Genomic DNA, 26,150 nt, shown 5'->3' on the forward strand with positions numbered 1-26,150 from the left:
GGTTTAAAATAAATCAGAGAATTTCTAATGTTGGGAAAACCAAAGGAGGAACATTAACACAGAGAATTTGGTGTGGGGCAGGGGGGTTTACTTTGCCATTTTCCAAAAGAAGTAATGGTAGTTAATGTAGGTTAGTGGGATTTAATTTTTTCTGGATATACTTGGAAGGTTCCATTTTATTCTTTTCCATTAGATATTACTTACCTAGAAAAGGATCTGGCTTCCCACAGTTCCACCAAAAAAGGTTCAAGGGCTGATTTTTCAAAACTTTTATCAATGTTCATGGGGTAAGGAAGCAAAATAGTCTTTGTCCAGGACAGAAGTTCACTAATGCCTAGAACAAGACCGTGTTCACAAACCTACTCTTAAAACATCCAAGCTCGAAATCAGTCTCAGCAACTCCCCAGAGCACTGTGCAAAATGGCAGTTCTTTCTCTTCCAAACTTCTTTGACTATCATCCCTATGAAAGGATCCTCTTAAGCACCTCTCAAAAGAAGAACTAAAAGGCTTCAACTGACTACTGAATCATAGCTATAAATATTTTGGAAACCTCCTTAAGTACAAAAAATAATTTCTCCTCTGACAAATACTTTCCAGTAGGCTCTATTCTGACTACTGTATAAAGGAATGAAAATCCTCCCCTGCACATGAAAAGATGCCCAACATCATTAGTCACTAGGGAAATGCAAATCAAAAGCACAGTGAGATACCACTTCACACCCACTAAAATGGCTATAATAAAAAAGACAATAAATGTTGGCAAGGATATGGAGAAATTGGAATTTTCATACATTGCTGGTAGGAATGTAAAATGGTGCAGCACTTTAGAAAGTAGTTTGACAGTTCCTCAAAAAGTTAAGCATTGAGTTACCATATTACCCAGCAATTTCACTCCTAGGCATATACTGAAGAGAAATGAAAATATATGTCCACACAAAGACTTGTACACAGATGTTCTTAGCAGCATTATTCATAATAGCCAAAAAGTGGAAACAACAACTGATAAATGGATAAAAGAAATGTGGTATATCCAAACAATGGAATATTATTTACTTACAAAAAGGAGTGACAGGTTGATGCTACAACATAGATGAATCTTGAAAACATTATACTAAGTGAAAGAAGCTAGACCAAAAGACCACATATTGTGTGATTCCATTTATATGAACATTTATATGAAATGTAAATCTGTAGAGGTAGAAAGTAGATTAGTGGTTTCTAGGGGCTGAGGGAAGGGGGGAAATAGGGAGTGACTGCTAGTGTGTATGAGGTTTTTGTGGGAGGTAATGAAAATGTTATGGAATTAGGCAGTGGTGATTGATTAATAACTTTGTAAATATACTAGAAATTAATGTAAGCTTTAAATGGGTGAACTTTATGTGAATTATATCTCAATAAAGCTGTTATTAAAAAAAAACTTCCCCTAGATTCCAACAGGGATGTGGCCTGTGTATTATAGTTTCTTATTAAATTTGGAAAATGTCTATGGCATAAGTTGAGTTTCATTTGGAAGAATGATTTCCATCTGACTCGCACTAGAAAAAGCAAGAGATTGAGTTAGTAGGCGTCTTACAGCTCTAAAGCAATAAGAGCAATGGTTGGTGTAGCAGGTGGTCTCCAGGGAGAAAAACATTGTTTTCCTCCTTTTCTGGTACAGTCATGCATCACTTAACGACAGGTATACGTTCTGAGAAATGCTTCGTTAGGTGATTTTTTCTTGTGCAAACATCATAGAGCACACTTAAACAAACTTGGATGGTATAGCCTACTACACACCTAGGCTACGTGGTACTAATCTTATGGGACCACTGTTGTATACGCGGTCTGTCGTTATCCAGCGCATCACTGTACTCTACTGGCTATCCTGGAGGCCAAGTGTGTTTATAATAAGTACCACTAAGTGATAAGTATGCATGTAAGAACAAGAGCTGTTTCTCTTTGGGAAAAGAAGTTTGGGAAAATTAGCATTCCTTTTTAGTTTGATTTGGGGAATTCTCAGTGATTTTTTTTTTTTTTAAGGATTTTTATCTTCATTGGATCTAAGTTCACACACTTACATTAAGAATTGGAGAAAGATTCCATTTGGATTAGATCCAAGATGAGTTCAAGTTCTGCTCAGTTCTCATATTTTATAAGTTTATTTCTTGCCCTGGGATGATGACAAATCATTTAGAAATACTCACCCTCCTACTTTCTACCGTTCCCATCTCCACTCTGAACATTAGTTTGTAGAATGTCTTGTCCTGATGTCCTAAGGAGGTCAAAGATGAACCCATTCTTAAAGATTACCACACACATCTTCTCAGGGTAACCAAAGTGTGGGGATAAATTTTGGTGGGTTTCCAGCCTTGTTGCCAGGTTGGAAATTGGTTCTGTGCTGTGGAAAAAGTTGCTCCTGTTGATCATTTATTTTCTGAGTGACGTTAGTGGGTTTTGGAGCAGATGGAAAACTCTGTCACCACCTGCTGATTTACCACATAGAGAATGGCTCTACTGCCTTAGTGCTTCTTCCTCAGGTAGCTTCTCTGTTCTTGGCTGTTTTAATTTTCCTCTGGGTTGCTTTTCCTTTTTCCATTTTTCCAGTCACCTGAGCAGGATTTACTTCTCTCTTTAACTTGGAGTCACATTGAAGGCAGTTTGGTAGTATGGGCTCTGGAGTGAGTCTTCCTCATACTAGCTCTGCAACTTTGGTCAAGATATTTAGCTTCGCCAAATCCCGTAATATGGGGCTAATGATAACATCAGCCCAGAGAACTTGCTAGGATTAAATGAGATAATCTGTGTAAAGCTCTCACCCAGCATGTATTGAGCACTTCATTATGCTTTTCAAGGAGACCAGCAAGCAGTTGGTCCTACAGCTCCTTACAATAACAAAACAATTTAAAGGATGCCTAGTTCTTCCTTCAGTAAAGTGCTCCTAACTATATGCTACAGTTTCGTCAGCCATAAGTAGAGGATAACTTTGCTGAGTCACTATGAGAATTAAATAAGATAATATATACAAAGCACTTAGAACTGTACCTGGCATATAGGAAGCTCTCAATGAATGCCAGCTAATTTTTTAAATTAGTCCTGTACCTTTAGTGGGAAAATTAGAGGGATATGTGGCCATACCATGGGACTGATTCATCCTCAGTTGGTCAGACCGTGTCCAGAGGTTGCACTGTGTGCCCAGCACCTTGACTGCCCTTCTCTTCCTCTTTCAGCTGCACAGTTGGACAGTATTGGCTTCAGCATAATCAGGAAATGCATCCACGCTGTGGAAACCAGAGGTAAAGTAGTTCAACAGATGGCATTGTTCTCACCGAAGGTCATGCATCTGGTGTGGCTCAGACCTGCTACCTGCTGTTTCCCGACTTCAAGTGACTCATTAACTCCCCCAGTGCCACTGTTGGAGTGTTTCCACTAGTCGTATTGCTCTGAAGCAGGGGCTCTCAACCGATTTGCTGTCATCAACCTCTTTGGCTGATCAGAAGAATGTTTTAAATGCATACATATCAAATAACATAGAATTATAAGGAATCCAGTTACTGAAATTCAGTTAAAATATTTAAAAAACATAGTTGTGATATAATAATATATATCTTTCTTTGTTACCACTTTAAATAACAAATTATAGCAGTGGGTCTGATAACTAGTGTAATTTGGAAATAGTGATATTTCAAGATGTGTGTAATAATTGTAACGCATTACGGAAATATCTGTGATTTCTGACCAAGTTGCAGGTACTGCTAATACTACTGTGATTTGTTGCTTGTATCATAATAGAAGGAAATACTTAATTCTCAGTCATAGGTTAGTGAAAATAAAGGTGTAATTTTTTTCTTATCTAAGTTCATAGACACCATGAATTCTCTAGTGGTCCTCTCAGGGTGTGCAGACCCCAGCTTAAGAACCCTGCTCTGGGGAGAGCTAGTCCCTGGGGACCATCCAGGTAGGGAGAAGGGGTCAGACCCCTGGTTTTCTGCAGTGGTGCTGAGGTCAGGCCCTGCTGGTGACACGTAGACTTTTCCTGGGTCTGTAGGCCAGGGCTTTGAGATCAGGGAAGCTGGTTCATCCCCGTGATCTCCATCCCCTCCTCAGAGATGACCACGGGTTTTGATTTGAATCTTATTTATTCTACAGCCTCTCGACCTACCAGCCCTTTTTATTTGTTTGAAAGAAGTTCTGTCTTTTAAAGCAGAATCAATAACTCTTACCAATTGAGAAATAAAAGAATCTTTATAAAGGTTATGAAGCATTGAGTAGAGGAGGAGGAAAAAAAAACCTAACTGAATGAGCCTCCTATGTATCCAGTGAAAAAGTATTCTCTCCAAGGGAGTTATTTTAATGTGTGCTAACATTTTTTAAATGTTCGCTTATTTCTGCTACACCTTCCTTCAATAAAGAGTTAAGGCAGCTTGCAAAGACATGTAAAATATAGCCAGAGAATATAAAGTAGAAGTAGGTGAGATTTCTGGGAATTGATCTTGAGGAAATCAGGACATGGGCCAGGGTGAACCATAAGGATGTTTACATAAAGGTGTTGTTAAGGTGAAAAATCGGCAACTGGCCAAATGTATCAAAAATTGGTTAAATTAATAGTAGTACGTCCATGCGGTAAAAAACTATGAATCACTAAAAATGCAGTGGAAATGCGTTTATTGACATCCAAGATTTTCATGATATATATTAAGTGAAAAATGCAGATTATAAAACAGCTTGCCCAGTATGAACCCATTCTGGGCCTGGCAGGGAGAGGGGAGAGCCATATCTGCACGGGTTGCTGTGCTGTCAGTGGCTCTCTCTGCTGTTTTTTACTGTCTTCCTTTGATTTGTATATTTTCCATAACTACAGTTTCTAACTTTTTAAGTATGTATTATTAAGGTAGTTTTTCAACAGCCATTTTGATTTGCTTTTCATTTTAAAAGAAAAGAATGAGAAGTAAGAGGTACTGGGTTAACAAAGGTGGAGGCATGAAAATGGAGCTGAAAGTGAGTTCAGGACAAAAATCCTCTCCCCTCCACGATGAAGTTCTTATACTTGCCTGAGGTGGGCCACCTGTTTTTCCTCTCTGGCCAAAGCCAGGAGGGAAACCTAATCATGTAAAACCTTGCACAAGTCTGTGTGATAAATGCAAACCAATAGCTGAGGAAGACAACTTTTTCTGATGTAAAATCAGAAAGTATCCACAACCAGTGGTGGAGGAAGAAGAGGGTCACCAGCTGGTTTGGTCTCTTAGCCTCTGCCTCTTTGTCCCCCTCCTCCTCTAAAATGGGAATGAAAATACGTTTCAACTTCTAAGAAGGTTTTCATTTAGCACAAGGATGAAATAAGACAATTGAGTTAAATGCAGTTTTAGCATAAATACTTGAAGGAAGTGGATATTTCCCTGCTGCAGTGCATATGTGTACACACATATTTGTGGTGACCAGAGGTGAACAGACTTCCCATACTCTCTGGGGTTTGTTAATCATCGTCCAGTGGGAGCCAGGATTGTGTCAAGTTCCAGGAAAGCACAAGGACAAAAGAAGTGGAGACACTTCAGAAAGGACAAGCCCTTCAGGCCACCACGTTACTAAATAATGGTTCCGTCACTGAGTAACCTGGGGCCCATCCTTTAGTTTTTGACCAGGGGCTTCTAGCCCCTGAACCATGCAGGGTGATGTATGTGCTTTTACAGGTCATTTTTAGCTATAAAATCCTATCATTCTAGACTACTTCCTTTTATTCGTAGTTCTACTTCTATATATCTTGTTGAAGATGCTCCAGAATCAGCCTTTTCCCAGATTTCTTCCAGGAAATTTTGTTTTGGCCCAAAAGTGTAATTGTTTTGGCCTTGATAGAGTATAACTGATGGGTAGAATTTTATTCATTCTATCGTGTATCATATACTGATCTAGGTGCTGGGGGATATAATGGTGAAGAAGACAGAATCACTGTACTTAGAGTTTATATTGTGGTTGTGGGGAGAAAAATAAGAAAGATAATTTCAGATATTGTTAACTGCTATAAAGAAAAGAAAACAGGGTAAGGGACTGGCCAATAGTGTTGGTCTTGGGATGCCTTAGATTGAAGAAGTTGCATTTAAACTGAGACCTAAATGATGAAAAGATCTGGGAGAAGAGTGTTGCAGGTGGAGAAAAGAGCTGTGCAAAGGCTGTGATTTGGAGGCATGAGCTTGATGTGTTGGAGTAACAGGAAGGCTAGCGTGGCTGGAGCAGAATGAAGGTGGTTGATGATGCAGTCAGAAAGGGGCCTCTGCTCAAGCGTGTAGGCCCTTGTGGGCCACATAAGTTTTGATTGTGGTCTAAATACAAGGCAAGCCATTGGGAGAAGACATTTAAGAAAAGAGATGATTGGAACTGATTTACACTTTAAGAAGTTCACTTTGGCTACTGGTTGGAGACGGACATCAAGAGAATAAAATAGGAAGCAAGAGACCAGTTAGTTGAGAGGTATCAGTTATGGTGGATGTAGGGCTAACAGGAGAGAAGTCATTTCACATCACTTGATCTACGTTGTCCCCTTTGGTAAATGGTACGGTGGTGATCTAATCCTTGCATTTAAATGAACAACATACTGAGGTGCGTTAGTTTTTGGTTCTTTGGGTGTTTGAAGGTATACCTCTCTAGTCCAGTTGCACATTTCCTTGGGTTGAATGAAGGTGGTCCTCTTTTTTTTTTATAAAGAATGTTTACATTACAAATAAGTAGATTTTCTAATTTCTCAGTCTTGGCTAACATTCTCCAAAATTAAACATGTCCCTATACCTCGATATTTTTCTTCTGTATGTGAAAATAGACTGTAAAGTATTTACCCTTTTCTGTAGTATGAAATTTTTATCATGTCAGTTTTGGCTTTTTAAATTAAAAAGCTGGCTAAATATGACATATTTAAAAGTATATATTTTCCATCTTTCCAAACTCTTCAGATGCTGCCTTTGGCAAGCGAAGAGGAAGGTTTCTTTCCCCTCTAATGACTGAACTAACATGAGGGCTGAAGTGTGCAGCACATCCATGAAATCCTAGACAGCTGTCCCAAATCCCACTCCTTCGCTAAGAGCAGAGCTGAGTGACAGGGGACTTTAATTAGAGTGGCTTTTAGAAGGACTGAGAAAATGAAAAAAGTACATTTGGCTGGGTAGGTTTGACTTGTGTTCTGACGTGCCTCTAATTAAATCATCACTGTTTCTCTCCTCAGGGATCAATGAGCAAGGACTCTACCGAATCGTGGGGGTCAATTCCAGAGTGCAGAAGCTGCTGAGTGTCCTGATGGGTGAGTGCAGCAGTGGCTTTGCCAAGCAGGTCCCGGGCAGGAGCTACCTCTGAAAAGTCACCAGATCTGTAAATATGGACAGCTTCTTGGGGAAGAATCAGAGTGCCCAAGATGTAACTCCCAGAAGTCAGCTGCCTCACTCACCAGTTGTCATGGCTGTGGGCATTAGTGGAAGAGGTCCTGAGTGCGACTGGACAAAATGAAAAAACGGCAGGTCCAATGTACCACGCGCTCTCTGTGGACTCAGCCACTGCCAGTCCAATTGACGCTCGGTCGCTCATGTGACCACCGTACCCTGCTCTGTCTTTAGTAGCTCATGACTCCCTCAGTCGTCTTTGACAGGCATTTGGTGGGGCACACCAGTGCCCAAGGAAGGGCATCCTTCTAGCTTGCCGAGGACCGCACATCTCATGTTCCCTGTTACTGAGAAGATGTCATGTGACTCCCAGATAAAATGTATACAGGCGGATAATTCTTCTGATTCTCTTTGCTTCTGGAGTTCAACCTAGTCTCAGTCATTTTAAGCAGCAGAACCTCTTTCGCAGCTGGCTGATAGAAATACAAAACCACTACCTCTTAATGTGCAGTATTTGAATCAAAAACCCCTGAGCCAATGAGCCAAATTTGCCTAGGCTGCAGATTTCCTGTATTTTTAGAAACGAACGCAGCCAGCCTCAGTGAGTCACATGGATCTAAATGGCAAACAGATCAGATTTCACAGATCAGTAGCTGTCATTCATCCCCATGGAAGCCCAGTCATGCACTTCTAGAGGTAGACTATCGCTTGGGGTCCCCGCTCAGTGTTCTGCGCAGGGACACTTCTCTTGTTACCATTTGTCATTTCTTTTGCCATCCCAGTTTCTGAAGATAGTTTTCATATGTAAAGAAATTGCCTCTCTCATGTTGACCAGAACAACTCTCTTCTCTACCTCTTTTTGAGAGAGCTACTCGCCTCCTGTAGGCAAAACTCTTTGTATTGCTAGTCACAGTGAGATTTTTTATTTGAAACTATGATTATCTGTGAGGTACTCTTGTATTGAGAATTGGTTTTTTGATTCAGGTTTGGGATGTGGTTAGTTTTTTAAAAAATTAAACTTTTTATTTTAAGATAAGTGTAGATTCACATGCAGTTATAAGAAATAATATAGGGAGATCCCATGTACCTTTACCCACTTTCCTCCAATAGTAACATCCTGCTGGACTATAGTGCATTTTCAGAACCAGATATTGATACAGTCAAGATGCAGAACAGTTCCATCACCACAAGGATCCCATGTGGTGTCCATTTATGACTATACCCATCTGCCTCTCCTCTCACCTCACCCCCATCTTTAGCCCCTGGCCACCACTAATCTGTTCTCCATTTCTGTAATTTTGTCATTTCAAGATTATTATATAAATGCAATCATATAATACATAACCTTTTGGGACTGGCTTTTTTTCAGTCAACATAATTCCCTTGAGATTTACATGGGTTGTTGTATCAATAGTTTGTTCTTTTTTATTGTTGAGTAGTATTCCATTGTATAGATATACCATAGTTTGCTTAATCATTCACTTGATGAAGGACATCTGGGTTGTTTCCAGATGGGGAAATTACAAATAAAACCGCTATAAACGTTCCAGTACAGGTTTTTGTATGAACGTTAATTTGTTTCTGTGGGATAAATACCCATGAGCACAATTACTCAGTTGTGTGGTGATGTGGTTAATTTTTGAAAAATTTTAATGTAAGGAAGAATTAAGAGTCTAACAGGTATCAATCCTCAACCTTTCATTTCTGATCAGAGCTGCAAACATTTGTGGAGTATCTGCTTTCTGAAACAGGTTGTGAGGTGCTAGAGATGAAACTTTAGAAAGAGTCATTTCTTGTCTGCAAAATCTCTGAGTAGGAGGGAGATATGCATGCATATGAAAGCTATAATGTAAAATATGATACTGGTGCCTGGATCAGTATGAGCTGGATCTGGAAGATTGAGTAGTGAAGGAGAGAACAGAAGAATACTTCAGATTCAGGAAATGTTATAAGCAATGGCATGGGGGGAAGAAATCAAAGTCTTTGGTGGCTATAGCAGAGAGTATTGATTTTATTATTATTTTAATATTTGAAAGTACTTGAGGCTGGGACAGGAGATTTAAAGCTGAGATGGCCCCTTTTGTTGAGGAAATTGCATATTGTGCTAAGGAGTTTGAGGTTTTTTCTCTGTAGGAAGTAAGATGCTATTAAAAGTTTCCAAGTAGTGGAGTAGTGTGTGTTAGGACTCTTTTGCACACAAAATGTCTAGAAGACAATGCAGAATAGTAAAAGGAAAAGTAAAAGGCATTTATTTGCTCACATAACTGGTAAGTCCAAGATGAGAGAAACATGGTAGGATCTGGTGGGTTCAGTGACATCTTTACATTTGTTGGAGCCTTTCCCACTCCTTTCCTCTAGCTTCTCATTATCTATGACCTGTGCTTGCCTTGGTATCGGCTGTATTCCAAGCCATGGGAATGTCCCAAATAGTTCAGCCTCAGCATTCAGAGCTTGCATCACTGAGAAGAGTGTCTTGCTTGACGGTTTGGCAGAAAGTCCCAGGGTGGTCTTTGATTGGTCAGTATGGACCATTCACATGATTCATTTCACAATCTCAGGCCAATCACATGACCTATAGTGGATGAATCCGATGGCCTGGATCCTGTGCCTGTCTCTGGTGATGCTACGCCACCTCTATGAGGGTGGTGGAGGGGTAAGGTGGGGAGGGGACTCAGTCCATAAAACCCTGTGGACTGAGCAGGATTATTAACAGAATGATGGAGGAGTGCTTTCCTGAAATAATGGCTGCTGGGTGATTGAAAAAAAAAATATGTCCAACACAGGTGTAACTAGATCAGATGCTAGTTTTAGGAGGATAATGCTGGCAGTAACGTGGAGCATATATTTGATCATGGAAAGACATGGAGGATGAAGACAGTTGCGATAGATTAAGCAGAGCATGCCGTATCAGTCAAGGGCTAAACCAAATAGCTGCTCTGAGTCGGAAAAAAAGGACAGGCTCAAAATGACTGGCGAGAGAGAATCAACGGGACTTTGTAACTAACTGGATACAGGGCAGTAGAAGGGGCGGAGAGATTTCAAAGATGACAGAATTATTATGTAAGGTGACACTAATGAAAAAAATGACATTTTAGACAGGTTTGCTAATCCAAAAAAGAACCACCTTAGCTCAGTTGTGCTAAGCAAAGAGTGGCTTGAAAAGATCTTGTTTTTATCACTTCTCTTAGTGGCCCTAGAACAAGATATTTGTCCTGTTCTCTTCCTCAGTTTTCCTAGGGAAGGACAAAATAATCATGAACATCTGAGAAATGTCGTGAAAAACTAATAACTAGCAGCTGAAAGTCACAAGGCCAGCTGCCTCTGCCAGGAGGACATTACAGATAGACTGATTCCAAACTGAGGCTCAGCCACAGCCCAGAGCTGACCACAGTACGAGATCCGATCAAAAGCGGAGCATGGTACCTGGGGTTCTCACTACCTGTTAAGTTAAACAATTTGGATCTTAGAATTGAGGAATCACCCATTAGACCACGGAGACTCCAGACCTGAAGGCAGAGCTCTGTCTTCCTTCCCTTCTGTGAACATGCTCTCATCTTCATCAGTTCTTGGTACTGGTACTAGCCAGGATTTGTAAAATAAATATGGCTCCTATGCTGGAAAACCTCTCCCTGTGATGGCTGGGCCAAGGGTGAACCATTCATTCATGATTCCTTTATTCTACATTCATTGGATGCCCTCTTATGTGCCAGGCACTGGGTAAGATTTGGATTGTTTGACAGTCTCTCAAAAGTTAAATAGTGCGTTTTTATGATTGAAAATATGGGTTAGAGTTATGTAAAACCACAGAGACTTCCTTTGATCACTTTGAGTTCACTTTGTGTAAACTCTTAATACATTGGGGGGCTTAGGTGGAAAGAGGAATATAAGAGCCAACACTTTGAGATCATCTTCCTTTTACTGACTAAGATTCCTAAAGAAAGCTTGCTAGAATTTTTCATAGCAAAATGGTGTGGCCTCAGGCTCACACCATACCAGGAGCTACCCTTGATCCCTTCCTGCTAGCAACAGGGGTCATTAGTCTCTGAAGAGTGAAAGGACTCGGGAACACTTGCAGATTCCTAGAAATAGTGTCTTCCATGTGGGTACTGTTTGTTTTTTTTCTCCCCCTGAATGTTAAGTGAAGATAAATCTTTCCAAATTTTAGCTCAACATTTTTTAATATAAATCAGCTATATATTTGTACATTACATGTCTGTCTCTCGTCCTGTATATATTTACATAATTTTTTTCTATTTAAAAGTTATGAGTAGTTATAGTGGCAAATTTCGAGAAATACAAAAAGTGGAAAGAAGAAAAGTCTTGCAGACCAGAGAGAACCTTTACCATTTACCTAGCACTGTCACCTTTTAAATATAATATTCTGTAATATAACATAATAAAAAATGTTTACAAAATTGGAATCACGCTGTGCATATATACTGCTTCATAACAGGCTTTTTTCATGTAACAGTGCAGAGTATCTATTTCCTGTTAGTCAAGTTCTTCTAGAGTGTGATTTTTTGGCCCTGTATTGTATAGATGTGACATACCTTTTTAGTTAGTCCTCTGTTCTCAGATGCGTAGACTGGCTGCAATTCTTCATCATTCTAGAAAGCACTCAGGTGAACATCCCTGCAGGGGCAGGATAGCAGAGGTTAAGAGCATGCATTTTGGAGTTAGACAAGTTGCAGTTCCACTGCTTATCTATTAGATTTTACACAAATTAATTAACCCCACCTAGGCTTCTATCTCATCATCTGTAATAATAGCCCTGTGTCTATAATAACGTGAGGATTAAATGAAAAGACGCATGTGGATTGGTGAGTCCAGAGCCTCCACGTTAGTCAATAAATGTTAGCTGTTATTTTTAATTTTTATATGCATATTTCATTATTTCCTTAGATGTTGAATTGCTGGGTCAAGGTATACACATATTTTCAGGGCCCTTAATTGATATCCCCAAATTTGCTATCAGCAAAGTCTGAGGAGAGTGTCATCTACCTCACATCCTTGCCATACTCTGTATCTTTTGCATATAAATTAAAACTTTTAAAAAATGTATCTCCTTTTTATTTAACTTTACATTTCTGTAATTCCAGGTGAGATTGGACATTTTGCTCTGTTTCTTGTTATATTTCTTGTTTTGCGACCTGCCTGTTTGTGCTCTTAGCCTATTTTTCTGTTGGTGTGTTCATCTTTTGATTGTACGACCTTTTTAGATATGGAGGCTATGTTACAAATATTTTCTTCTAGATTATCATTTATCTTGAACTTGATGATGCTTTTGTTTTTGTTTTGCTTTATGAATATTTTAAATTTTTATGAACTCCAATCTTTTGTGAAATCCATCTTTTTCTCAGTTGGGTTATGCCTTAAAAGACCTTTCCCATTCCAGGATTACAAAAACTTTGTTTTCCTTAAAATCCATCTGGAATACATTCATGAAAAATGGAAACTAACTCTCCTTTTCCTCAGATAGTTATCTGATTGACCAATAACCATATAATGAGACATTTTATGCCTTTCCACTGCTTTTATTTATTTATTTTTATTTTTTTGTGAGGAAGATCAGCCCTGAGCTAACATCTATGCTAATCCTCCTCTTTTTGCTGAGAAAGACCGGCTCTGAGCTAACATCTATTGCCAATCCTCCTCCTTTTTTTTTTTTTCCCCCCCAAAGCCCCAGTAGATAGTTGTACGTCATAGTTGCACATCCTTCTAGTTGCTGTATGTGGGATGCGGCCTCAGCATGGCTGGAGAAGCGGTGCGTTGGTGCGCGCCTGGGATCCGAACCCGGGCCGCCAGTAGCGGAGTGCGTGCACTTAACCGCTAAGCCCCGGGGCCGGCCCCTCCACTGCTTTTAAATATCACCATATAGTCATTCTTTTATACATATTGGGGTCCAGTCAAGGAGTTTTTACACATATTTTTCTAAAGGAAAATAAATTCTTTTGTTATTCTGCAATTCTTAATCCTTAAGAAAGGATTCCTTTTTCACCTTTTTAATATTTGTTTTTCTGATTCTTTGTATTCTAGCAAAAATTCTCAAACTTGTCATATCCCATATCCATGTCATTCGTTTGAATTTCTTTCTTTCTTTCTTTTTTTTTTTTTCCTGGGGAAGATTCACCCTGAGCTGACATCCGTTGACATTCTTCTTCTTTTTTTGCTTGAGGAAGATTAGCCCTGAGCTAACATCTGTGCCACTCTTCCTCTGTTTTGTATGTGGGACGCCTCCACAGCATGGCTGATGAGTGGGGTAGATCCATGCCTGGGAGTGCCCAGAACTTGAACCACTTGGCCATAGGGTCAGCCCCTCGTTTAAATTTCTTTTGGGTTGGTATTTTTTTTTTTTTTTGGCTGCTGCTGCTATTAATGCAAATTTTAATTTTGTAATTGAATTTTCAGTGTCTTTGCCATCTTTACTTATTTAGTTGTTTTCATTTCTGCATTTCAGCTATCACTTTATTATTTCAGTCTGTTTTTCTTACTTTGCTGTCTTGTTTCACAGCATCCATATTTTTCTGAATTTTATTTATCATACAGAACAGGTGCTTTCTGAAATTGTTTTTAGAGTGCTTTGGTTTCTGTATTTTATGCCAAGAAGTATTTTATCAGCTTTTTTATCTTCTGTTTAATCAAACCAGAACACAGAGAAGTTTATAAATCTTTGCCATTAAACTCACTGTGTATAGATTCTCCTTGTTCTGTTCCTGTTTTCCTAAATGCTGTTAGAATCATCCTCTTGTATGAAATTGGAGGAATGTTGTATATGTTTCCATCCAACTTCCTGGCATTCTTAAATCTTTCATTTAGTGTGGACCCATGAGCCTCAGTTGGTTTCTCCTGGGTCTGTTATTGGTCATGGTTCTGGGAGGCGTGGTGTTTATTCCTGGTTAATCTGAAGTGTGCTGTGGTTCTTCCTTTGTCACTCTCATGTTTCTTGTAGGACTTTCGCCTTCTGAATTCACTTCCCTTGATATAAAGGCACACCCCTCCACTTCTGTCCCCCGTCTAATTTCACTGCCTGGATTGTAATCTCAGGACAAACTCCATGCACTCTGGAGAGCAGCTTCCCTTCAGTGTGTGCACTGGGTGGGGTAGGGGCGGTGCAGGTGGCATCCCTCCCTGGGGTGGCTTGGGCTATGTTCTAGAGTGGGCGGAGGGCTGTCCGCATCACATTGTTCCCCCAAGTGGCTTTTCCTTAGGACTTCACCTGAGCTTTGCCTGGTGGCAGGCAGAATGTTGAGTGTGAGCCTAATTTTCTGTGTTGTTGAAACTTTGTGTCCCTTTTTTCATGTGTCTTGATTAGTATTTTACTGTGGTGGTGAAGAAATGCAAATTCAGTGTTGCTATTCTTTCTCATCCTGTAACTTTTTCTTGTTTTTTTACTAATGTTTCAAGTAAGGTTAGTGCTGTAGAGAATGCATGGAAGGTATTAAATTGCAATGCTTTTTAAAGCACCAAATTGCAGTAGCATGCCTCACCCACTGATCTCTGATCCAGCCACGAACAATACTGCCTTACTCCTCTGGGACCTTGAATGTCTGTATTCATTTTTTCTGTGCCCTTCATTTCCCACACTCTTTCACAGAGTAGCATAAATAAAAGCAAGCAAGGACTTCTTTCTGAAGAAACCCTAAAGTAATAGACATTCTTCTTGAAAACTTCTTAGACCTAAAGGCTTGCCTAGTAATGAGTGGAAACATCCCTAGACTTTGAAGACTAGCCTCATGGAGGCAGTGGAGCTGTACAAATTGTGAACTTCCAATCTTACCCACCAGTAAAGGGAGCAGACGAATGATGACCAGGACTAGGAGACAGTAGACTGTGTGGACGAAGGATTGATCCTTCTGGGAGCTCGTAAGGTCGCTATTACCCACAATCCTGAGTTCCCAGAGAGTGGAGACCACAGATGGAAGCTCACTTTTCTCTCTGCTCCTCCCACTGTCACCTTTGCTTATTGGGATGCTTCAGGTGGATTCTCCTAAGTTAGGGACTTGAAACAGAGCTTTCGGATCTCAGAATAGAAGTGGCTGTGGGTACCCTGGATTCTTAGGCACTACGTATAGGAAGTGACTAAAGTTTTTAAGATGTATGACTTTTATAATCAGAAAACAATTTGATAAACAAATTTGCTTATCCAATTGCTAAGTATTAAATCTTGTTTTGAAAGAATTATCTGTAAGATAAATGAAAAAAAGTCTTATTTACATAGAGGATAGTATATGTATATAAACTAATTCCTCAAAGATGTAATGGAGAAGGAGAATGTGAAAGACTCAAGAAGGTTTTAGAAAAAGACAGTAAACAAAATACATAATGTTTAAATGGAAGAGAGCAAGACCATATGGTATTTCCTAAGGAATAATATATAGACCAATGGAACAAACAAGAGAATCCAGAAATAGGACTCACGCATATGTGGTCAATTGATCTTTGATAAAAGTGTCAAGGTAATTCAATGGAGAAAGGACAGTCATCCCAGCAAATGATACTAGTACAATTGGACATCCATATGGGAAAAAAATAAATTCAACCCTTATCTTAAACTATATACAAAAATTAACTTGAAGTGGATCATATTCCTAAAACTAAGAGCTAAAAGTATAAAATTCTAGAAGAAAACATAGGAGAAATCTTTGTTACCTTGGTTTAGAAAAGATTTCTTAGAAAACAAAAAACAGAAACCATAAAAGAAAAACGTGATAAACTGAAGTATATCCAAATAAAAAACTTATGCTCTTTAAAATATATTAAGAAAAATAAAAGACAAGCTACTGATCAGGAGAAAATATTTGCAAAATAAGTATTTGATAAATGGTTTGTATCCGGGATATAGTAAAAATAACTCTTTCAGCTCAGTCTTACATAAGAACACAACTAACCCAGTTTTTTAAATGGACAAAAGATTTGAACAAACAGTTCACCAAAAAAAATATACAAGTGGCCAAAAAACACATGAAAAGATGACCAGCATCATTAGTCATTAAAGAAAAGAGAATTTAAAAAATGAGTTATATCTACATGCCTACTAGAATAGCTAAAATTTCACAATTAAAGACATGACCATATCCTGTGTTGATGAAGATGTGAAGCAACTAAAGCTCTCATATTGCTGGTGGGAATGCAAAATGGCCCCACCATTTTGGAAAATAATTTGTCAGTTTCTTACATACTTACCATATGACCCATTCCTACATATTTCTACCTAGTTCCACTCCTTAGTATTTACCCAAGAGATGAAAATGTAGTTCATATAAAGACCTATGCAAATATTTATACTAGCTTTGTTCAAAACAGCCAAAAATTGGAAACAACTCAAATAGCCATCAACTAGTGAGTGGAGAAACAAATTGCGGCATATCCATAAAATTGACTACTACTCGGTAATAAAAGGATTGAACTACTGGTACGTGCAACAACAGGGATGGATTTCAAAAGTATTATGCTATGTGAAAGTGGTTGCCAGGGGCTGGAGGTGGAGGAAGGGGATTAACTGTAAAGGGGTACATGGGAATTTTTGGGGGTGATGGAAATGACATATCTTGATTGTGGTGGTGGTGATGTGACTATATACATTTGTCAAAACTCATGGAACTGTACACTTAAAAAGGGTCAGCATGCCTCCATAAACTTGGCTTTAAAACACGTTCACACACAGGAGAGGGTTCTCAACCTTCTTCCTCATTAAAAAGATGCAAATTAAAACTGTCAGATGACCTTTTTTTTTCTTTTTTTTTTTGCTGGTAAAGATTCTCCCTGAGCTACCATCTGTTGTCAATCTTCCTCTTTTTTTTCCCCTCCCCAAAGCCCCAGTACATAGTTGTATATTCTGGTTGTAAGTCCTTCTAGTTCTATGTGAGCCACCTCCACAGCATGGCTACTGACAGACAAGTGGTGTGGTTCCACACCTGGGAACCAAACCCGAGCCGCCAAAGTGTAGCACACTGAACTTGAACAAACACTAGGCCATCAGGGCTGGCTCAGATGACCTTTTTTCTTAACCTATCAGATTAGCTAAGGTCAAAGTGTTTGATTACACGTTGTTGTCAAAGATTTGGGGAAGGAGTCACTCTCATACTTTAATATAATGGTAAACCTTTGAGAGGTAGTTGAGCAATATCTTTCAAAATTAAAAATGCATGTACTTTTTGACCCAGAAATGCCACTCTTAGGAATTTTTTCTACAGGTAAGACATGTACAAGGAAGCAGTATCATTTATATTATTGTTTATCATAGCAAAAAAATTTCCATGAATGGGACATTAACTGTTATGGTACAATGAAGTACTGTGAGGTGGATGTATTTGTGTGCTGAGATGGAACAATTTCTTAAGATTGGTAAATGAAAATAGCAGTGCGCTAAATGACATGTATACGGTGCTTCTTTCTTTTGTGTTTTTAAAAAGCTGTATGCATATATGTGCCTGTTTATGTATACGCTATTACAGATAGCAGACACACAAAATTGGTATTAGCAGTTGCCTCTAGTATAGGGAAGATTTACCTTTTAATATATATCTGTTTTGCTTGAATATTTTTTTCCATGTGCCTATATTACTTTCTCAGTTAAAGCGAAAAAAATTTAATTTTGCATTCATTAGAGTGTGTTATTCGGACATTTAGGAGTACATAGGTGATTTTTCTAATAATTTCCTCTAGAATGTCCTTAGCGTTTGTCAGCAACACAATAGTGGACTAGATGGATCTTAAGACTGACTGGTGTGACGTTTCTAAGACCTCCTCCCTTGGTAACCACTGCTTCCAGTCTATGTCTCCTATTTTTCTGAATTCATGTGGGAGTAGGTTGAGGAGGAAATATGCTCATTTCACTTTACCACATGATGCCTTTTTGTATGCTGGATGCTCCTCTAGCTTAGGTCAGTTTTACTAAGCACTGCAATGGTCAAGTGACATGGTGGGGAGAAATGAACTGAGTTCTGAAGAAAATTGTCAGTTATGTCTCTGCATCCTATTCAGATGTTACCAGGAAGCTTCTGTCAGTGAGGGGAGCATCGGTAGGGAGGTGTGGAAATTGGCAGCACTTTCTGAAGATGGGGTAGCTTGGGAGGCTATATTCAATTTAGTTTGGACATTAAATGAATTAAAATGGACGGGCTCAAGTTATAAGCCTTGCCTCCTCTGTGCTATAAAAAGCCCTTTCGTTGGGCTGTAATTCGACTCTCCTCTCTGTAATGTGACACAATATTCCTATGGTTACAGAGCCTGAATAAGTGGAAGCTAATCATTAGTTTGCTAAATGTGGTTCATGGAACAGTTCACAACTCCCAGACCTGCCAACTGCTGCTTATTTAGTGTCATGTTCTCTCTTCTTGGGTAGAAGTTGGTTCCTTCCTCAGAAAAATGTACAGTAACATTTGTCTTGCATCCAGGATTCATGCAGTATGGCAGCTCTCCACGTGTCTTGGGGATGGGGAGGGAGAAAGGTCATGCTAAGCAAAGTTTCTGGGTACATACACTTCCACAGGAAGAAACCATTAAGGGAGTGTGAGATGACAAAGCAAGAAGAGAATTAAAGCTACCGAGGTTTTAGATACAGTGATGCACCACATAACGTTTCAGTCACCAACAGACCGCTTATAATCTTATGGTGGTCCCATAAGATTAGTACTTTATTTATGTAGTAGGCTATACCATCTAGGTTTGGGTAAGTACACTCTGATGTTTGCACAGTGACAAAATCGCCTGCCGACACGTCTCAGAATTTTCTTGTCGTTAAGGGAAACATGATTGTATTTGGAAAAGCACACTGTGTTCACTTTTCAGAAATTTGCTGTGTTAGAGCTCAATGGAGTTTACCATTCTTTGGCCCTAGAAATAAAATCATGCTCTTTAGATTCTTCCTTGTTTGTTTCCTATGGCAAGACAGACTTTATCATTGCCCAGGGTCACGTGTAAATACACAGATGTGCGGCCATTAGGAGCCAAACATTCTATAAGCTGGGTCCCTTTCCTCTCTCGTCTCCTGATATGTGTCAGGGGAACATATTGAAAGCAGTAGGTACCAGCTGGATTTGTGACCTGGGGTTTAGAGCCTAAATCCTTAAGCCACTCATTATAATTTGGCCTTTTCCTACTAGGACGAAAGTAGGTTCTTTCCTAGTAAATTGAAAAATATGTTTTGCTCACCTGTGACTCATTCCCCCTTTCCAGCTGAAAAGCTGTTGGCCCTGCAGGAGGAACCTCTTTCTTCTTGGAGACTGTCCAGAAAGAGAGTCTGGTGGCTCTCTCTATTTACCTGCTGTGTCATTTAGATCTCTTTGGATTGTAAAAAACAGAAAACCTGACCTCAACTGGCTTAAGGGAGGGAATTAATTGGCTCACATGATTAAAAAGGCATGGCCAGACACAAGAGCTCAAACCATGTCATCAAGACCCACTTTCTCGGCTTCTCTCATCTCTGGCTTTGTGGTACTTAACTCTCAGCCTCTACATGGTGGCACCCAGAGCAGTTGTGCAACCTCCCAGGTGCAGACCAGTAGGAAACAGCAGGTATCCTTTCCCCTGTCTCCTGGAAAAGTCTTGAAGGTCACTCTGATCGGGCTGGCTTAGGTGTTGGGCCATTCCTGAACTAGTCACCGGTCCAGAGAGATCTCATTCCTCACGCCTAGTAGGATGGGGCCTCACCCGAGCTCTTGGAGTAGGAGTGAGAAAAGAGTAGCAGCCAGCTGAAAATGAGGCTCTTAGCAAAAAGAAAAGGGACTGGGAGCTGGGAGGCAAATCACTCCTCTTTAGTGGGAGGAAGCTGGATTCTCCCTTCAATGCGCTGAAAGAGTTCACATCCAACTGCCTCGCCAGTGATGACATGGGGTTCTGCTGGTTTGTGAAGCAGTCTCTGTCTCTTATTCTCATCTGCCTATGTACTGCTCAAGAAGACTGCAAGAATTCTCTCTTACAGTACACACTTATTTAAAATACACACATTTGTTGAACAGTCCATGTAAAAGGAGACGAAATGATCAGGAGCCGAAATAACTATGGTGGTTCTGGTTGCACTTCTTGGCTTAAGGCAATTTAAAAAATATATAGAAGTAATGGAATCAAGTCATAGTTTAGAAAATATAAAAACCACAATTCTACCACTGTAACCCAACCACTATTTTAATTTTAGAGTATTTCCTTTCAGCCTTTGTTCATATGAGTTTCTCAGAAACTTTTAAATCTTGATTTTTTTTTTTTGCTTGACATTACATGATAATCCAGGCATTTTCCATATTGCTACATAGTCATTATTTTGTAAATGCAACATAGTATTTCATCAGGTAGACATTCCATCATTAACTTATTCTTCTCTCATTGGACATTTAGGTTGTCTCCTTTTTAATTTTCTTCTACTGCTATAAAGAATAGCATGGAACATTTTGGGGATATGTAGCTTTTCTCATGCCTTTTCTTATTTCCTGAGGATAGATTGTGACAAGTGGGATTACTGCTTCAAAGAGTATAAACATTTTTATGACTCTTGATACTTATTGCTAAATTGCTTTTCAAAACTGTTCATTTATCTCTGCTGCCTCCAGCAATTTTTAAGAGGATCAATTTCACTGCATTTTTGCCAGCAATAGATATTTGGACTTGTAAACATTTTCCTAATTTAGTAGGCAAAAAATGTGTCATTTTTGTTTTAATTTGGATTTCTTTGGTTAGTAGGGAGGCTGAATGATTTTATGTGTGCTTGTTTTTAGCTGTATTTTCTGCTCTGCTTTACACACTGTCTTTTCTTCGTTTTAGATCCCAAAACAGCTTCTGAAACAGAAACGGATATCTGTGCGGAATGGGAGATAAAGACCATCACTAGTGCTTTGAAGACCTACCTAAGGTAGGGACTTTCCATTTGCAGGGCCGGGTGCCAGCTTGTCATCATGCAATCAGGAAGAAAGCAGTTTTATTTTCAGTCTCCAGAGGGCTGTTGAGTGGGTGTTTGAGATGTGGAAACAGCTTATGTGTGGGTGCAATTAGCTCAGCTGGTCAAACTGATGGTAAATCATACATAGTTGATGGGTTGCCATTGTGCATTGGTGCCATAAGTGATTGAGGAAGCTATGCTCTTTATGAGAAGCTACTGTGATAATTAGCCTTTAACAGAACCTAAAATATGGTATTCCCTGAAATCCCTAAATAATCTATTAAGAGAACAGGGAATCACATATCCCATTATGTTGAGAATGCATGACTATATAGCCTATGTATTTTGATAGTTTTGTGCATTGCACAGATAGAGTATATTGGTGACATTGGTCTTTAACATGAGAACTTAATGGAGCTCCTTTTTGACTCCTGCTTAGAGTGAGCAATATTACTTTATTGGAGAGAAGACCATTTTCCTTGTTATATGTGATGTTACTGCTACCTCTCTACCCCTCCCTTAGTTTTTAAGGGAATGGATGATTGACTAGCTGCCCACATCTCAGTTTCATGAATAGACTGAAATTTATGCTGGGCTTGAATGGTGAGAATATTATAGTTCTTCACTGTGGTTCTTCTTACACAGGAAGGTGGGGCCTAGTCTTAAACAAAGAGAACTATAATCATGCATTGCATAAGCATTTGTGCAGGTTTAGTGAAGATCACTTGGTGGAAATCAAAGAAGGAAGGTCATAGAAAAGGAATTGGTGATGCAGGTTTTATTGGCTATTGGGGAATTGATGGAAGGATCTTGAAGTCAAGAGTAAGATGTAATGCAAGTGATGACTAAGAGTTGAATTAGGGGATTCGATGAGAATAAAATAAAACCTGAGCCAAGAATAATACATAGTCTGTTGAGAAACTTATTATTTGGACTATTTGAAAAAACTCAAGTTTACAGTTAAACATATTCGTTAAACATAGTCTTACCCCAAATACTACCATTGTAGTTTATACAAAACCATATTGTAGATGTTTGTGTTTAGCACTTATTTGTGCATGTTGATATTAACTAGTTAATAAACAGTAAGTGTAAAACATACTTTTTAAAAAATACCAGATAACATTTGATTTTATCACGCCTAATGTTAGGGTTTCTAGCCCTTTGGCATTCTGGAGCAATACTGCATAGTGGATTTGCCACAAAAACACCTACAAAACTCTCTCATAGTGTTTCTACTATGATGAATTGATTCTAATAACTAATTCGAATTATGTGCTGATTCTAATAACAAGCTGCTAGGATGACAAGAGTTGAAGCACAGATAATTGCAAATGTTTAGTTAGTTGCCTGTTTCTCCGACACGTCTTAAAATGCTCTTGTTGATGGGTGAGTCACAGACTGAAAAGGAAATCTCTTGGTTTGTGCTAGACTTTTGCATTAGCACTTTCCTAGTTGTGACTATGAGACATAGTTGTGTCCATTCCGTTAAAAACAGAGAGAATGAAAATTTCAGGTGAAATCTCAGGACCCTTTCAAAAGGGAAACTAGTTTGGACTAAGTTGAGTTGCTGTTGTTTCCCTGTGATCTTCATCTCCGAGAAATCTAATACAGTTTGGCAGTCTCTCAGCTGCTCTTTAGAGAGAATATGATTGTTTTTATTAAGCTGCCTCGTGTGTATCCTTTTATTCCAGAATGCTTCCAGGACCACTCATGATGTACCAGTTTCAAAGAAGTTTCATCAAAGCAGCAAGTAAGTTTTCTTTTTGTCACAGTTTTAAGGGGAAGAGAATAGATTTTTCTATTTCAAAGAACAGTCAGTGTCCCAAAAGAAATATTATCTAACCTTTCATATTCTGCCTGTAAAGTACCCACACACGCACTCATGAGACTGACACAGAATAAAAATGAAACCAAATTGGGATTGGTGAGGGCCTTGCTACCACATTGAATTTACAGTAGAGGAGAGAAACTTCAGAAGTGTGTTTTTGGGGGTGGGGAGAAGGGAGAAAAGCAAGTTTGACTTTCTAATTTTGATTATTGGAGTTCTGACTCCTTGGGTTTTTTCCAGCCTTTGAGTAGCATTTTGTAGAATGAATCAGACTTTGCACATTACCTAAATTGAGCGTTGGAGGTATTTCCCTGATTCCAACACCATTTATGTAACTTCTCAGTCCTCTTCCTGTCACGGCTTCCATTTACAGCTTCTGATCATTCTTCAGCTATATCATCTAGGTCCCGAGCGTCATATTACTGGTATTAAAATACATAGGGATTAGGTGCAAGCTACCCTAAGTGTACTGGAATCTGTCTATGTGGGGCAGGCCTCCTATAAGGAGCAGTAAGATTCTGTATCAGATTTAAATCTGGCATGAATCCCCACAGTGCTTTTATGTCCATAGCCTGTGCCTCTCCCCGCTTCCTTTAAGTCTTCAGAGTTTGTTTACCCTAGTAACTACTACTGCCTTGATTTAGTAACACCTGATGTTCTGGTGACCTTATCTACCTGTAGTTGTCCCCTTAACATAGGGAGGGGAAAGACGTGGGAGAAAGCTGGGAGTGAAAGTAGTGTTCTTGTGATTTCTTTCTCAGGGAAATTCCAAACCCATAGCAACCATTCTCTAATTAAACCTCACGTCAGTCCTATAAATAGGTGTGGTGAGTACCATCAATCTATTTCCCAGAGAAATGAAGCCACTTTCCCAAGTTCATCCAAGAGAATGTAGCAGGCCATGAGTTATGTTACAGGTTGGTAGAAAGATTTAAGTATTTTATCTGCCGTTGCTTTCTTCTACCACCTGGTTGTCACGCATGACTTGAGAATAACTGGACATTTCCTTTGATTCCTTTGATGCTGTCTTGAGGTGTTATTTTGATATTTGAGACCCTTGCAATGTTGTTCATGTACAATTTGTTTATCACTTGATGAGTGCATAAAGTTCCTTCTTTCCTTGAAATGAAGCTGTCACTCCAGGGAGCCAGCTGCTCCCAAGTTTGCTCCTGCTCTGAGTGTGCAGTTGACTGGCTCCATTTCATCACATCATCATTTTGGCTTGAATTTTTTTTTTTTTTTTTTTTTTTTTGGTGAGGAAGATTAGCCCTGAGCTAACATCCATTGCCAATCCTCCTCTTTTTGCTAAGGAAGATTGGCCCCGAGCTACCATCCATGCCCATCTTCCTCTACTTTATATGTGGGACACTTGCCACAGTGTGGCTTGACAAATGGTGTGTAGGTCTGCACCTGGGATCCGAACCCATGAAACCTGGGCCGCTGAAGCAGAGTATGTGAAGTTAACCACTACAACCACCAGGCCGGCCCCAGGCTTGAATTTTTTGATGGTTATTTTTTTAATGAACTCTGTTCCAGAAAGCACCATTAAAAGCACTTCTAGCTCTAGTCATTCTAGTCATGGGTACCCAGAGCAGGATCTTAAACCTTTGAGAAATCCTCAGTCTGTTAGTGCCCAGCATTTGGTTTCCTTTGATTTTGTCTTGTAAACTGATTTAGCTGTAATACTGATCAAATATTACCTCCCTCCTTCCTTTGCAGAACTGGAGAACCAGGAGTCTCGTGTCTCTGAAATCCACAGCCTTGTTCATCGGCTGCCAGAGAAAAATAGGCAGATGTTACAGCTGCTAATGAACCACTTGGCAAAGTAGGTTTAAAACTGATTGCTGGCCCTTTTCTCACCCCTAGAAAGTTCTTATTTTAGCATTAAAGCTGGTCTCAGTTCTGCTTATGTTTCCCTCTCCCACTATTGCATCAGGTATGCTAGAGGCTTAGGAAAGAAATGTGTGAAATGTTAACTGCAGTGGACAACAGCAGCATGTGCCAGATGGTCTTTGCAGAGGAGGCTGGGGAAGTGCCTGTGCAACCAGGCTACCAGGCAGAATTTTCGGGGGTTTTTGCTCTTGTGATGATCAAGGGCAAACAGGAGTATGTCGTCCTTGAAACCAGGTCACCAAGGAGAGTTTTCAGGAGTTATATGTTCTTTTGATGATCATGAGCAAACAGGAGTGTGTTGTGGGTTTACAGACCTTGGATTTAGGGTCAAGAGGCCTGGATTCTAGAGTTGACTCTGTTCGTAACAAGCCGTTGACCTTTCACTTCCTTAATTTCTTCATCTGTCAGATATGGATAGTAGGCTCCCCTTTATCTGCAGTGTCATTGATCTTAAAAGTTCCATATATTAGAGCCTTTGAAGAAGTATAGAGAGTAAAAGAATTAACTTTGACAAATGCCCACTTGCCCTCTGAGATAATCAGAGCATTCAGTGGGGGCCTGATTTTCCTACTAGGAATGTTTATACTCTTGGAATGGTTTTGAATTTTTGTATGTTTACTGTTGCTTTACCCTTTTAGGAATGGTCTTATTGACTTCCCTTGCTGAATCAGTTACTACGTGTGTGTATGTTCTAACCTCCCATTGACTTTGATGAATGTTCTTGATTGGAGACTGGAGCATAAGAAAAGACAGAGTATAACAGTTAACCTAAATTGTTAAGCCCTACGTTCTACTGAACTGATGTGTTATAAATTTGGCCCTAACCCACACTTTGTTCATGCCATTGAGTCATTTCTTTGGGATAAGTTGATACTCTGCTGAGAGAGATTATGATTTTTTTTTTCATATTTCTACCAAGCCCTTGATAATACCTTTTGGAGAGAAAGTATGTGTGTTACCAAGAAGATTTCCACAGATCTTAATTATGAAGAAGCAATAGTGTTTTGCATGTTGGTGAGGAGCAATTAGGCAGAGTCAAGGGTTGCTCCATTATTGGTGAAATTTTTTTTCTTGCCACACCATATCAGAACTGCACAACTGAAACAATTAAGCATAGCAGAGAACATGCAAGTTTGTAAGGAGAATGCCCAAAAAATGTCACAGGATCCTGATGAAGTGTGTTTAAAATAATGGGAACTAGGCTTTAAAAAGTAACTCCAG

At 39.4% G+C, this 26,150-nt stretch overlaps 1 protein-coding gene across 4 annotated transcripts in view; it reads left to right on the plus strand.

Annotated features, from left to right (window-relative positions):
* ARHGAP26 (Rho GTPase activating protein 26) overlaps nucleotides 1-26,150 on the plus strand; it is a 419,023-nt gene that overhangs the window by 238,014 nt on the left and 154,859 nt on the right. For all 4 annotated transcript variants that reach the window (XM_058543030.1, XM_058543040.1, XM_058543051.1 and 1 more), the window contains exons 13-17: nucleotides 3,208-3,273; nucleotides 7,185-7,259; nucleotides 21,091-21,178; nucleotides 22,900-22,958; nucleotides 24,756-24,861. In XM_058543030.1, coding sequence (XP_058399013.1) covers nucleotides 3,208-3,273; nucleotides 7,185-7,259; nucleotides 21,091-21,178; nucleotides 22,900-22,958; nucleotides 24,756-24,861 — 394 coding nt within the window. The remainder of the gene's footprint in view (nucleotides 1-3,207; nucleotides 3,274-7,184; nucleotides 7,260-21,090; nucleotides 21,179-22,899; nucleotides 22,959-24,755; nucleotides 24,862-26,150) is intronic.

The sequence above is a fragment of the Diceros bicornis genome, chromosome 1, assembly GCF_020826845.1.
Source record: "Diceros bicornis minor isolate mBicDic1 chromosome 1, mDicBic1.mat.cur, whole genome shotgun sequence".
Classification (NCBI taxonomy): domain Eukaryota; kingdom Metazoa; phylum Chordata; class Mammalia; order Perissodactyla; family Rhinocerotidae; genus Diceros; species Diceros bicornis.